Genomic DNA, 14,260 nt, shown 5'->3' on the forward strand with positions numbered 1-14,260 from the left:
TCCTTGAGGACGTCCCAAGCATGATGCAACTTAAAAGGTTGATTTTTTGTTGTTACTCTTGTCTTGCTAATTGTCATTGCTTTGTCATCATATGCAAAAAATACATAAAAACAATTAGTTGCAAAATAATATTATGTACATGACAAATAAAATATCAACAAAAAAACTCACAATTTTTGTGACGCTCCTTCCACTAGCCATGTCAGCCACAACTCTCTCCAAGCTTCCCTTCCATAAAGTGCATGCTTTGTTGATAGTCTTCCACCGATCGTAAACACCGCTACATTCCTTCCCGCCACCGTTGCAATTTTCATGGAACTTTTCAATGATTTTATCCCACAAAACCTTTTTATTTTGATTCGTGTCAACTGCACCATCTTGGCTAATAGAAACCCATGCCAAATATAAAGCAACATCTTCCTCACATGTCCAATTACGACCTCTAATATGCTCTCTTGTCATCTTGAAAATTTTGGAAATGGTAGAAAGAAAAATTGGAAAAATTGCAGGAGAAAAGTAAGTTTTGTGTGAATGTTTGAACAAATACATAGGTATTTATACAGTTTTTGGGTGAATTTTGAGTTAAATAATTTTTTTTCAATTATCTTAGCCGTTGAATTTAAATTTGGGCCGTTAGATTTTTTTTTACCGTTAGATTTGATTATATTCGATCTCAGTCGTTGGATTCAACAAATATATAAATATAAAAAAAATTAAAAAAAAAGAAGTTTGAATCTAGGTCATTGGATCAACCAACGACATGTTGATTCCACCCGTCAGATCAATAGAATCGTTGGAGCGGCTAGGAAACGTGGCCGACAAGCCCACGTGGGTGGGGCCCAGTATGGCTAATAGCTAGCGCATCGCGCACGTTTGGCGGGTTGGGGGGGTGTGGCGCACAAATGCTCAGTTTCAAGCACACCGGTGAGGCCCATGCCGATTCCTGGGCTACTTTTTGGACGGAATTTGGCTTTTGGCTTTTAACCCAAACATTTAAGTTGGGTTGCATTGAGTTTTTTTTTGGGGGGGGGGGGGGAATAAATGTGAAAATTAATTTGTGTTGGGTTTGGTCTTTAGAGTTAGAGATGTTCTTACTCATCCATAGGACACTAGTGCCCTTCTGTTTTGATCCGCTGAACAGGTCCAAGGCAAGCAGACTCTTGCGCTATACATAGGGGTGGTATTGGTACGATTACCGTACCAAAACCCATGTACTAATTACCATACCAAACTTTTGGTATGACAAAATCTATTACCGTGCCAAACTTTCGGTATACCGAATTTTGGTATGCCAAATAGTTTGGTTAGCATGGTATGATAATGGTAATTACCACTTTGTTTTGGGCCAAAATTTTATTTATTTCAACCCAATTCAAGGCCCAAACGTGTTTTGGCCACTCTCTTTGGATATCTAAAACTTTTTTATTTAATTATGAGACCTTTATAGAGATTCATTTAAGAAGAAGTAAATAGATGGAAGAATTGCTGGAAGAACCCAACATCCCTAAATAAAAAAAAGTACAAAGATTCCTAAATTCCATCTCTACATTCTTTAAAATTATACAAAAGTTAACTTGATAGACGAAGCCAGGGAGAAAGACATCCCAATTTGAGCTGTGAGAGTTTTAGGTGTTTGGTAAACTGAAAAAAAAGGCTTATTTTGGAAGTTGCTGTGAGAATAAGCTGAAATCAAAGGAAAAAGCTGAAGCTGCTATTTGCAGCTTTGAAAAACTGGTTTTTTTTCAAAGCACACGGAGTTACAGTGCTCCTTTAATGAAAAGACCCACTATTAGACTGCTTTTTTTTTTTTCCAAAAGCACTTTTACAAAAAAGTTTACCAAACACTCTGCTGATTTATTTCACAGCCGCTTATTCTCACAGCACATCCGCTTATTCTCACAGCAGCTTTTTTTCAAAGCACAGCAATACCAAACCAGCCCGAAGAGTCGCAGCGCAAGAAGGCTTATTTTTTTTATTAGGAAAGTAGAGGTTAGAGGGTGAGATGATTGGATAAATGACTAGGAAAAAAATATAAAGTGCATATATAATGATAATAATACATAATTATATATAAATGAATAAATAAATGATATAATATTAATAGTAGTGGTACGATACGGTATACCACTAGTAATGGTTTTGACTACCATTATCGTACCGAAAATGTATGGTACGGTACAAATACCGTACCATTACCAATGGTACAAATTTTTTGGCTCAACTTTAGTATGGTACGGTTGGTAATTCAATTGGTATGGTAATTTGGTAAAAACTTCCACCCCTAGCTATACATGTCACATGCATCCTCGGAGGAGGAGGACTCGTCTATGCGGTACACGGAGCCAGGAGTCCGCGACAGTGAGGATTAAACTGTTCTCTAACAACTCTATGACACTGGCATAAGACAATAGTGCTAAATCAAAGAACACAAGGAAAACTAACAATAAGGGCAGATGCTTAAGTTGCACGGATCGCTACTTGCATATAGACATGCTTTCTATCCGAACCAAATCAAAGGAAACTGTAAACAGCAACTGCATAGTCTGATAAAAAGAATACAAAGAAAACTGCAGGGTTTTAAAGCGGAAATAATCACTATCACAAACCTATTGCTCAACTTTTCATAAACTTTCGTAACTAGTATTGACCTCACAGGTTATTTCAAGAGTTGTGTACACTATTATTTCTAGCCAAACGTTATGCCATTCGGGTGCTGAAAACCCTCGCTACCACTATCCTGGACGACATTCCTGAACAGCTGTGTGGCCAGCTAGTAATATCGGAGAGGATATGCAATCCTTGGTCACTTCCAAAGAAGTCGACAGGAGCATTTACAATATCAACCAGCTGTACTTTGAGTCCAAGTTCGACGTAGTGGCACTAAACATCCACTTCAGCCGTATAGCCTCTGCTTAATAAAAAGTCAAAATACAGAATGTCGTTAAATGGTTAACTTGAAATATGATACCAAATTACCAACCAACAAAGAAACAAGACACATGGATTCAAATTAACATTTTTGGCCAGGGTTAGAAACAAGGCTGGGAAGGATCTACAGTTCTACACTAAAACGAAAGCACTCAAAGTACCCAAACACGGAAAACTGCTTTTAGTGTTTGGCACTGCAACTTACGTATTGTCCATGAATTATGCTTCAAAGGACTTAAATTTCAAAACTGCACGGTTACTGAGAAATAAGTAGGGGTCAGTAATTTGTGCTGAATATGAATTTGTGCTGAAAACACACATAGGAAAAAAAGGAAAGAGCAACATTAAACTCCCGTAGAGGATCATGCAATTCACACAATAGGTCCACATGGTAAAGCTGCTTAAAAAAGATGAGGATTCAGCCCCCGGATACAAGGCAACTGTTTAAGTTGATAATTCAACCAGTAGGCTGAATTCAGAAAAAGCTAAGGTTAGGACAGTGGAAGACGTGTTCTAATCAAGCAGACAATGAACAAGCAAAAGTTATAGATCTTTCTCTTTTGAAAAATAAAATATCTAACCTTCATGCTACTCCAAGCTTATTCAATTTGTCGCAGTGAGGAGTAGGTAGATTCTTACTCCAGTGACGCCTTTGAAGCTCAACCCGACAGTAGTGTACAAGCACATTTTTGTAATCCTTGATAACGCTGTTCTCTATGTTATCTCGAGCAACACTTCCAACAGGATAACTCTCATCAAATGCTTGCGATTTAACAAAAAATTCCACTCCATATTTCTCTGTCGTCTTGGGAATCTGGTAGTTGTAATTCTTCTGCAACGAATAGACAGGCTCCGAGAAGGGCAGATATGCTAACAACACAATTACCAAGAATGGTAATATTTGAACAAGAAGCATGATGTTAGGTCCCCCTCCCTGAGACTCCTCCCTCTGATGGCCAGCTGGTCTACTAGTCCTATAAACACGACCTGTCCGAAACATGTCTGATTGACCAAAGAACGCCCTGAATATCTCATCGGGGTCAAAATCATCATCAAAAAAGTCATTCCCACCTCTCCTCCTCCTCCTCATATTATTGTGCTGCTGGTTGTACTCAAATTCATCAACCAGTCCAGTCTGATCATACTGCCTCCTCGAATCTCCATCACTCAAACACTTGAAAGCCTTGCTCACTATCTTAAAAGCCTCTTCTGAACCAGGAGCCTTGTTCTTATCAGGATGAACTTTCAGTGACAATTTCCTATAAGCCTTCCTAATGTCCTCACCCGAGCAAGTCTTCTCCACGCCAAGAATTGCATAATAGTCTTTGTATCTCTTAATCTTCCTAACCAATTGAATATGCTCTTCGGTATAACTAACCTCCCCATTCAAACCGCGGTCCAACTTTTCCACACCGGCCCCCTTCCTAATCTCACTAGCACCCTTCTCATCAACAGAAGATGCGGAAGACCCCGAATTAATCGCCTCACACTTAACCAAAAGTGCATCAACTTGCAAATTCTGATTAAGCCGTTGTGCTATCTTAATAAATTTCAACGCACGCCCTTTGTTGCCGGAAGCAATTGCTTCTTCGGCAATTCGAACACACCTCAAAGCTTCATCCTTATTACCTTCCATTGTCAAAAACCTACTGCTGATTCAACAATTCAAAAAACCCAATTCCCAAAACTCGATAACGAGAACAAGAAATGCTGGCATGGACGAACCAGTGTTCGAATTGGACAAATCCCGATCTCAATTCGAATCCCCAAATGGGGGTTTTCGGTTCCGATTATCCAATCGAAGAATTCAATTTGTCCTAATTTAAAGGAAATAATGCAGATTAGATTCTGATGCATAGACATTGAAACAAAGTTAAGGTCTAAATTGTTGAAATAATTACGGAGAAAATTACCTGAGAAATGGATCGGAAACTCGAAGGGTGAGTGCTTGAATGCGTGTGAGAGAGAAGGCTTTCGAGTTTTGGACACGAACAACCGGGACCAACAGCAGAGGACTCAACAGCGAGTCTCCATTTGATCGCCACCATTGAATGGTCATCCGGCCAATTAGACCACTCCACGTCGGTACTTGGTGCAGAAGAATTTTCCCACTTGTTACAAATGTTTTTTTGGTCAGAATTATTATTACAGAGGTTCAGTCGATAGTTTTCTTTCCTTTATATTTTAACTAGCCTCTCTGCACACACGTGTGTGTAGGAGATATTTTTGCATTACGGACGCTACGCGCCCTTAAATGTATATTGTGTTAGTTTGTCAATGTATACGTTTCAGAACACGCACTAACGTGCGTGCGAGAGACATTTTTGCATCAAGGGCACTATGCGCCCCTAAATGTGTATTGTGTTAGTTTTTTTCCATTATAATTCTCAATGTATATGTTTCAAAAAGTATGATACCAAGTATGGAGGTAAGAGATGAAATCTGGAAGATGGCTGCACATAACTGGAAGCAATAAATTTGAAGTTGTTGACATGGATACTTCTCACACACAGCAGTGCCTATTACGGTGTTCTCTAACATTACCTTCGCAAGCATGAAGCATGTACAATATAACTTATTTTCGTTTTCCCTGTATTTTAAAATCAATTAACTTGGGAAAGCTCATAATGTTTTCATTGGTCACTTCACTAAGGCTCGTCTTCGGCAAAGGATCATGATGATGTGAAGACCTCAATGTATTGTTGTAGAGGACAAAGCACATACTCATGAGCTATTGTCTTTGTTTGCTAAAGGACTACGTTAATAAGGGAAAAGATTTTTTACCAAAATGTAGAACAAAGGTGAAATAAAATGTGGGAGAGCAGTAAAATATGATGTTTGTGGTGCTTTTTGTACTCGGGGTCGGGGATGAATTTTATTTTATGTTTTGTTTTTTTTTTATGCAAATTCGGATTTAGTGGTAACTATTGTTGTAGTTGATTTTTCAGTGGAGTTGTGTTGTGGATTGTGGGAAACAAACTAAACTTCCATGTTATTATGCAAAGACCATGATCAGAGTTTGGTTTGATGGGAACCAATTGGCAGGAAACGTATATGAAGCCCTTGGCGTCTGTCCGAATTTTCAATATATAGATCTAAGCAACATAAATTATACGACAAAGTCTCACGTAATTGAGGAGGAAATGAAACCGATTACAAATGTAAAAATGAAGTCAACCTTCTTATAATTGAGATTTATAATATGAACATTCACAACTCAAAATACACAAAATTATAATAATCATGTAAGAATAGATATTGAATAGAGGACAAAAATGATTACCCAAGCCGTAAGTGCTTTGGGCAAAATGGGGATTGTGATATTAATTGAAGATTAAGAATGTTTTTGGCTGTGATGTTTGTATGTTTACTCAGTACATAGAGTAAGGAGAAAAATCATGTCTTTGTACGACATCTTACCACTCATGTCTGCATTGGTTGTGTTGTCGAAGAAGATGAAAACTCTTCTCTTGGCCAAAACATTCTTCTCAAAAGTAGTTGGGTGGACAACCGGTCGCATCTTATCCACTGTGGCATGCAGCCTGCAAAATTATTTAAAATGATACTTTGATGCGGTCTCTAATCTCTAACATATTTTGACTAAAATCTTAATGGTATTCAAAATTTGATCAAAGTCTTTTGATTTTGTACACCTCATTATATTACTATTAATATTTATATTTTTATAGTTTTGACATTAATTGTTTGATACGTTATGAGATTTATAATCCTATAAATTTAAAATTCCTCATTATAATACTATTAGGAACGGTTACAATAAAAAAAATTCAAACATTTTGATTGAATAAATGGATAAAAACTATGTAACAATAAGAAATAATAAATGGCAAAAGAATGTATCCATAGTGTTAAAAAAATTGGTACATTTTACAAAAACATTGGTACATTTCACATATAACAAAGTGGTATATTAATAAAGAAAAATGGGTACATTATAAATAAATTAGGGTACAAATAAAAGATTAAAAAATTATGAGTACAATGAAATTTTAAAAAATATGGGTGCAAAAAGAAATTAATACATGGGTACAAATTAAAACTAAAATGAAAATACTACAACTTTAAAAAAAGGTTGCAAATTAAAAGTGGGTACAAACTAAAAATATAAATATATAATACAAAGTTTAGCCATAAAACATAAATATACCATATGTAATTTTTCTATCATTGATTAATTATACAGTGTCACGTAAAGTTAAACATATGGGCACAAATACAAATAAAACTTTAAAAAATACGGGCACAAAAAGAAATTAATATATGGGTGCAAACTAAAAATAAAAATATATAATAAAAAATTTAGTCATAAATATAAATGTACTAATTGTAACATTTTTAACACTAAAGGAATATATTTAAAAATAAAAAATATTTTATTATTGAAATAATTAATGATGTTATTAATACCCAAGAATCTTGATCAAAAATTGAAAAAGAATAAGATTTTAATCAATAAAGTAGCGAAATGAGGAATGAGAACCTAATTTCTCCTTATTTAAATGTACCCACCAGTTCAAATATTTTCTGAAATGGAAGTCCATCTCTTCCTCCTTTGTTTTATTTTTCTGGCCATGTGTAACTAAAACGACCCAAGTAACTCTCTAATGCGTGGAATCTTTATTGGATTATCCTTCTCCATGTTCCAATCTTTATCTATGCCTTTGCTTCCATTCAAATCTTTATCCTTCTGCACATTCAAAGAAACAAAGAAAATGAAAAGATTGACTTATTTACCAGATTGCATCGTTTATATGTGAAAGGACAGCCCTGATCATGTTATGATTTATTCTATCTTGCCGATAGAATGAAACGAAAGCAAAGAGAAACATGAGAAGGAAAAATGAAATTGATGAATGGTAAACAAACGTTGGATGGCGAAAGAATAAATCGATGTTGAGAAAGAATTTCGAACTTTTGTCACTGATTTGATCGCTCAATTCTTTTCTCGAATCTGGTATGTTGGTTGTTCTTCTTCCAGAGAAGCACCAAGTTTTCTCTATCAATGTGTTGTCTACACGTAAAACAAAAGCTATGAAGGTATGCAAATGAACTATTTATGTTGCCTTATTTAATATAGGTTTTTATATGTTCTACATGTCCTTCATTTTTTCGTACTCTTTTTTCTCCATTTCTATTTTATTTGATTTATAAATACATTAAGTTCTCTTTTAATTGGCTATATAATGTGTGTGAGAGGCTTTATTAAACATGCGCACAATGGATGTCTTACACATTTGTCACATTTAACACACGCCAATAATACAACTAAGAAAAATATTACTCTCTATCTTGATAGATTAAAAAACATGTATTAGCATATCCTAACATATGATTCTGTTTTGAGGGTCTAATTTGTCAATATTTGAAAGACACTCTTGTGCTCTCTTCAAAACAATAGGCAAGACAACAATATTGTTGGGAACTTTATCTTTTGTTCGATCACATCTTCTCAGTATCTCCATTAGCCGTTAAAACCTTCTCTACTAGAAGCAACTTGTCCTACAGCTGCATAATAAGCTCATATTAAATGCTTCAATAACAACTGGAGTGTTGTCAAATGGCATGTAGGCATACTCAATTGAAGGTGAGGTTCTGATCATGACAGAGTGCAAGAAATCCTGCATCATATTCAACCGAAACACCAATTAAAAGGCAAAAAGCTATATAATAAATTTTAGCTGGTGTTTGTTCTAAAACTTTAATCCATCAGAACGACAAAGGAACCTAAAAAAGTAGGAACAACCACATTTTAAGCTAGAATAACGATAATTTTTTCTTTTTAAGTTTTTACCTATACATGCATAAAGCGTATGTCTAATTTCATGTTATATCTACAAAGAGTAAAGCGATTACAATTCATCTAATCTGAAGAGTTAGAAACGGTAGCCAACCATGCAAAGAAGTTCTCCATAAAAAAAGGAATGCAAAGAGAAGGATTTCTCAACGACAGACATCTTTTGCTCAAGATTTCTCTTGTCAAACATTTTTTTAGTAGAAATTGTTTACCAAGCATCATGATCATGATGGTTTTTTTCTCAGGCATTTCATTAAACTATACACATAAAACAAAATATAAAATGTCAAACAAACTAAATATTGGACTTGCCGCTTCCAGTTGCCATGGAAATCAAGTAGTCACTTCCCTTCTCTATGTTTATCTGGATATCTTTCTTTCTGTATAGAGGACCCATAGTTGCTATCTGAAACATTAAAAAATGAAAAGTAAATAAAAAAGAAAAGGGAGACAACTAAAACACGAAAATATAGAGCAGGGGACGAAGAGAAAAGGTCTTCCCCGGAAAATTTGACCATACCAATTTGATCTCAATGGTAAGTGGGTAGTGTGCCAAAGACAGACAAAAAAATGAAACACAAAGGAATTGAATTAAATTCCAATAAACTCCCAAACAATTATATGGCATAGATGACAAATCAGTAAAAAGTGGAGAAAGGAAACCTGCTTCACCCACAGAATCACCAGAGACAAATACCCAATCCTTGTTCATAAATCTGCAAGATAAGAAAACATAACTATATCCTAATCTTAGAACCAAACTATGTGATCCATTGAAAAAAAAAACAGAAACAATGAAAAGAGTGCGGTGATCTAACAACTGCATGGAATCATAGAAGAGGAAACCTGTAATTCTCTTCAAATTTATGCGCGAGCAGTGGCTTTTGTATCATCTTCTCTTCCTGCAAAACTGTTTCAGTTTTTTCTTTTTAGTTTCTTACTTTGTGTCCTTCTATATATCTCTCATCCAGCAAAACTGCTTCTTTTTGCACGATTAAGGCATTTCTTTTCCTCCTCAACCCTACTCTGCACATTCACGTTTATCTCTCCTTGTGCCTTCTCCATGTATTGGTTTTAAATTCTGTTTTATTTTTTCTTTATTTATTTATTTATTTTGTTTTTCCAATACAGTTTTTTGTTGAGTTATGTTTTTTTACCAGTTTGTCCTTGCTATTTTGTTTCTATTATTTTCAATTAGTTGTAGATTCTTTTGTTTGAGGGGCTTTATTGTCCAATTATTTTTGGTGAAGCCTTGAGACACCAAACCCTCATTTTGACTTTCTAATATTAAAGATACATCTAGTACAAGGGAGTCTTAATGAAGTACTTATGGTACTGTTTACTTTTAACGTTAAGGACATTTTTACTTTAAAAAGTCACTCCTGATACTATTCACTTACAACATTTTTTTGTCATTTTCGTTAAAACTCAAAATTTTCAAGCTTCTGTAATTAGTTTTCCTTTAATACAACTATATTTTACGGTCGAACATTATATTTAATATCAATATGATGATTGTATTATACTTGTAAACATTAATTTAAAATTAATATCAATTTATTATGAGTGATACATTATGTAGTTTTGCCAATATTTCCAATATTTACCCCAAACTAAATATATAATTGTATAAAAAAAAGGTTTTAATTGCCGTAGTTTTTTATTTTGAACAATATTTCAATCTAATTTAGAATACGAGAGCGAAATTCAAACTGTGTTGCATAGGAGAGGGTACATTGTTCCTATTCAAGGTTTTAAAAGGTGCTAGGCGCTAATAGGACGGCGGGTGCGGATCTTGCACCTAAGCGTTTAGGCGGTGGCCTAGGCGGTTTTTATAATTATAATTAAATTTATTATATAACATATAAATAAAGTCTATTTATACTTAAAAAAATACATAATATTGTATTCGGGTTAATTACAAAATAAAATGATATATAAATTATAAAGTATCAGAACATATTGAAAACATGGGGAACAAGCATATAACGAGTGTTCATCCAAATATTTACAAGTCTCTTATAATTTAGTGAAAAAATAAAATACAAAATGAAACTAATTTATTTTTTTGTTTTAGTGAGAGTCGCAACCCGCCAGTGCCTACATAGAGTGCCTAGGCAGTCCTAAGTTCAATTTCTTAATTTTCAAATGCATAAGAATTAATCAAGGTATAACGACAACTCTACAGATAAAATGACATTTTTACTCTCTTAAATGTTGATAAGTCAGTCTTTTGAGCTTGTGGGATAAATAGGCTGAATTCAGGGTCCCCTTTGTTTAGCCCTCCTTCAATATCGTTTGTATCCAAAAAAAAAAAACAAAAAGCAAAAGAATTGCATAAAACAAGCACGAAATAACAACTTTGAAGGCATTCCCCTTCGGAGCAAACCCTACTTTATTGGTTTTTGCTTCGGTTGCTTGCATAAAACAAGCATGAAATAACAACTTTATAATATATAGAAAGTTTATGCTTCCCATAGAAACAAACGATGCAGTTGCTTAGTTATTGAAGGGGTAGCAACAAAGCCATTTTCTGCTCTGGCACCGGCTTACTGATTCACGTCGGGGAAAAAAGAAGTTAAAGAACCGGCGTCTTCTGGAAACAGTCGTTGAGGTTGGACCCCATTTCCTTCCTGGACATGGCGATGATCGTTGGTTGCTGATGACAGGCTAGAGTTCATGTTCACAGAAAATGGAATGGAGTCTGCAGTCTGTCCAAGTGAAGGTGTTGTCTGCCCTTTCCAAAGCCAGTGCATCAAGTCATTTGATCTTCCCATGGAAGCGTGCGCCACTTGTGAAGGGAAATTGGTTGGCAGCTGCTGCCGGAAGTTGGGATGAAGGGGATCATTGCTTCTTTGATAACCGAAACCATATGGGGATTCATAACTGGTTTGAACACGCACGAGACACGGAAAAGGTGCATGCAATTAAGATTCAAGATGGTATTAAGAAAAATGAAGGACAATGAACACAATGCGGTTTTCGAAATGACTTGGGAGATTTGAGTATATCGAAAGCTTACCCGCCCTCAACAACTAGAGGAACAAATGGTGCATTTGGCATGCCAATATAATCAATCCCGGAACTCAAGGTTGCCGATGGATACAAAGACCAATTAGCACCACCAGTATAGTCACCGGTTGAAAACAAATTGGTACAGCTATCACAAATTAAAGGTTCGGGTCTCCAGTCAATCCTGGAAGGATTCGAAGGAAATACCTCGCTGGGTACCGGAAGGCCAGTCCATTGATTGTAGGTATAAGGATTACCAGAAAAGACCGAATAAGGGTCAAGCAAACCCGCTTCAAAATGTGGTTCTGAGCCTGTTGTGAAACTAGTTTTATATCAACTGATAATTTGAACTTAAGGTGAAAGCAAAAGAAGATGAACTTACTGTGACGGGTAGGCGATAACCATCCCATTTCCCTACAAGTTTTGAAACATACATATATAAGGCAAAGATCAAAAGAGGCACTAATCATGTTGTGAAGTTCAATAAACTGCTTGGAAATAGATGTGAGTTTCATGATTTCCGCACACGTTAACTTTTTTCATTGATTCTGTTTGCACTTGGAGCACACCGAAATTATCTCTCGTTATGTTCCTACGGTCCTCGTGGGCCATAATCTCTAGAGAAGAATCAGAATATCAGCAACCTAATTATTTCTGTTTGATATAAAATCTATCAAAAGGAAAGAATTGAAGCACAACTAGCGAACGCCAATTGAAGTAACGGGACACAAGTTAATTTAACATATCAATCTGACCTATTAAATAGACAGCCTACTCAACACGAATTTACACAATTTTCACATGTTAATAAAACAGAACGATTTGTATATTCTGATGACAATTAAGATGACATGAGAGCAACATCTAACACAAAAGCAGAAGGAGAGTAAGGAGCTTGCAGAGTCGAAACAGTGTTTACCATTCACCGTGATGGAAACGGCGTAGCATAGTTCCCTGTAGCCCCTGAAACATCCACAAACGTATTTACGAACTAAGAAATATTTGTACAAAGAACATTAAACATCCAGGTATGGTGTGCAATGGACAATGCTACTCACGAAATGGATGAAATTTACAGTCTAACAATATAAATTGGTTTTATCTATTTACAGATTTATAAACTACGCACATTAGTTATCGCATCTTGTTATGTAGGGGGGTGCACATCGTATTGTTTCTTGGCTCATACTCGCGATTCACTCAAATTTTACAACTTCTGTGAAGCTTGTTTGATTTGAAAAGAAAAAAAAAATATTGATAAATGCTGTGATTACTTTTACCATGTCAAGGAACTCTATAGGACTGTCCTCATAATCCATCTCGTCCTCAGATAGGTCAGGCTCACGGTCAGGGCTACAAGATACATAGTACCTCCATTTGCCATTCTCAATTTCGCGACAATTAGGGCATTCCATGATACCCTTTACATTGAATGCAGAACCAATGCAATCTGAAGAAATATGAATGGTAAGCATAAGAGAGATAAGCATAAACCAGCACACTACATTTAGACCAAAAGCCATTTGAAATAGCTCCAACCAGGTTTAATGAGAAAACCAACAACTATGAATTAACTCAATTTAAACACCCTTGAGTTCTAAGATTTACATCAATGCTGTTGAAACAACCAATTTTCGAACAACTTAGGCACACAGAATCGCAAAAACAAATTTCGGACAACCTGATTTTTCGAAATCCTCCAATGTTTTCCTGATCCACATTTAAACAACACAGATAGCCTTGTTTTTCATGAACACACATTCAGGACATTGACTATTGAACTCATAGTGTCGGTAGTTCCAGCATCAACACACATTCAGGAAATAACAAAACAGTAATTGTGAACAAATATTAACTCCATAGTTATATTTATATACACAAGTATATGTGTGTGTGTGTATATAGTAAATCCCAAAAACTGTAGAATTTTTAATATGTTGTGCTGAGCTGACCGCTAAAAGAGGAGTGTCAAAATCGATATCCTATAAATATACAAAGGATATACATACACAACATTAGGAACAAATTTCAGTTAAAGCAAAAAAAAAAATTGTTCAAAAAAGGAAATAAAATTAGAGAAAATGATTTTTGCACGTTTTTTTCTCATTCTACACATCGCGGTTATTTTTGTTCATTGATTCCTCTTCAAACTCAGCTCGATTAAAAGGCCAGAAATAAACCCGGGTGTGCATGCGAAAAAAATGGTATGAAAATCAGCTCACCGAGGTGAAACAAGTGAGAGCACTGAAGCTTGACGATAGTGCGGCCACAGTTGTCAGAGACGCCCTCCATGCAGATGGAACATTTCACGGCTGTGGCGTCGTCGGATGACAAAACGGACGACGGAGAATCCATTTGCGCTGTTCAAGCACACGAGAAACGGCAGGGAGAAAGAGTGTAAAGAGGAGCAGAGAAGCAGAGAGGAGCAAAAAGACACAGATATTTATACGGCCAGAGGACCAAAGTTGAACAAATTTGTGTTTCTCCCGCGTCTGTATATGGTAA

General features: G+C 35.7%; 2 protein-coding genes across 3 annotated transcripts; both read right to left on the reverse strand.

Annotated features, from left to right (window-relative positions):
* Positions 1-2,517: 2,517 nt before the first annotated feature.
* On the reverse strand, positions 2,518-5,046 carry LOC126597178 (chaperone protein dnaJ 49-like). The gene is made up of 3 exons (XM_050263949.1): positions 4,842-5,046; positions 3,510-4,745; positions 2,518-2,908 (listed from the first exon to the last, which is right to left on the reverse strand). The coding sequence occupies exon 2, from the start codon at positions 4,562-4,564 to the stop codon at positions 3,512-3,514; it is 1,053 nt and encodes a 350-aa protein (XP_050119906.1). The 5' UTR covers positions 4,565-4,745; positions 4,842-5,046; the 3' UTR covers positions 2,518-2,908; positions 3,510-3,511.
* Positions 5,047-11,076: 6,030 nt separating this feature from the next.
* On the reverse strand, positions 11,077-14,260 carry LOC126595650 (uncharacterized). 2 transcript variants are annotated; one of them, XM_050261951.1, is made up of 6 exons: positions 13,978-14,260; positions 13,030-13,205; positions 12,675-12,718; positions 12,138-12,169; positions 11,766-12,066; positions 11,077-11,629 (listed from the first exon to the last, which is right to left on the reverse strand). In XM_050261951.1, exons 1-6 carry the CDS (start codon positions 14,108-14,110, stop codon positions 11,293-11,295), a joined length of 1,023 nt encoding a protein of 340 aa, XP_050117908.1. In that variant the 5' UTR covers positions 14,111-14,260; the 3' UTR covers positions 11,077-11,292. The 2 variants fall into 2 exon arrangements, with proteins under 2 accessions (XP_050117908.1, XP_050117909.1); XM_050261952.1 differs by having other exon boundaries at positions 13,036-13,205; positions 13,978-14,258.

This window comes from Malus sylvestris, chromosome 13 (assembly GCF_916048215.2).
Source record: "Malus sylvestris chromosome 13, drMalSylv7.2, whole genome shotgun sequence".
Classification (NCBI taxonomy): Eukaryota; Viridiplantae; Streptophyta; class Magnoliopsida; order Rosales; family Rosaceae; genus Malus; species Malus sylvestris.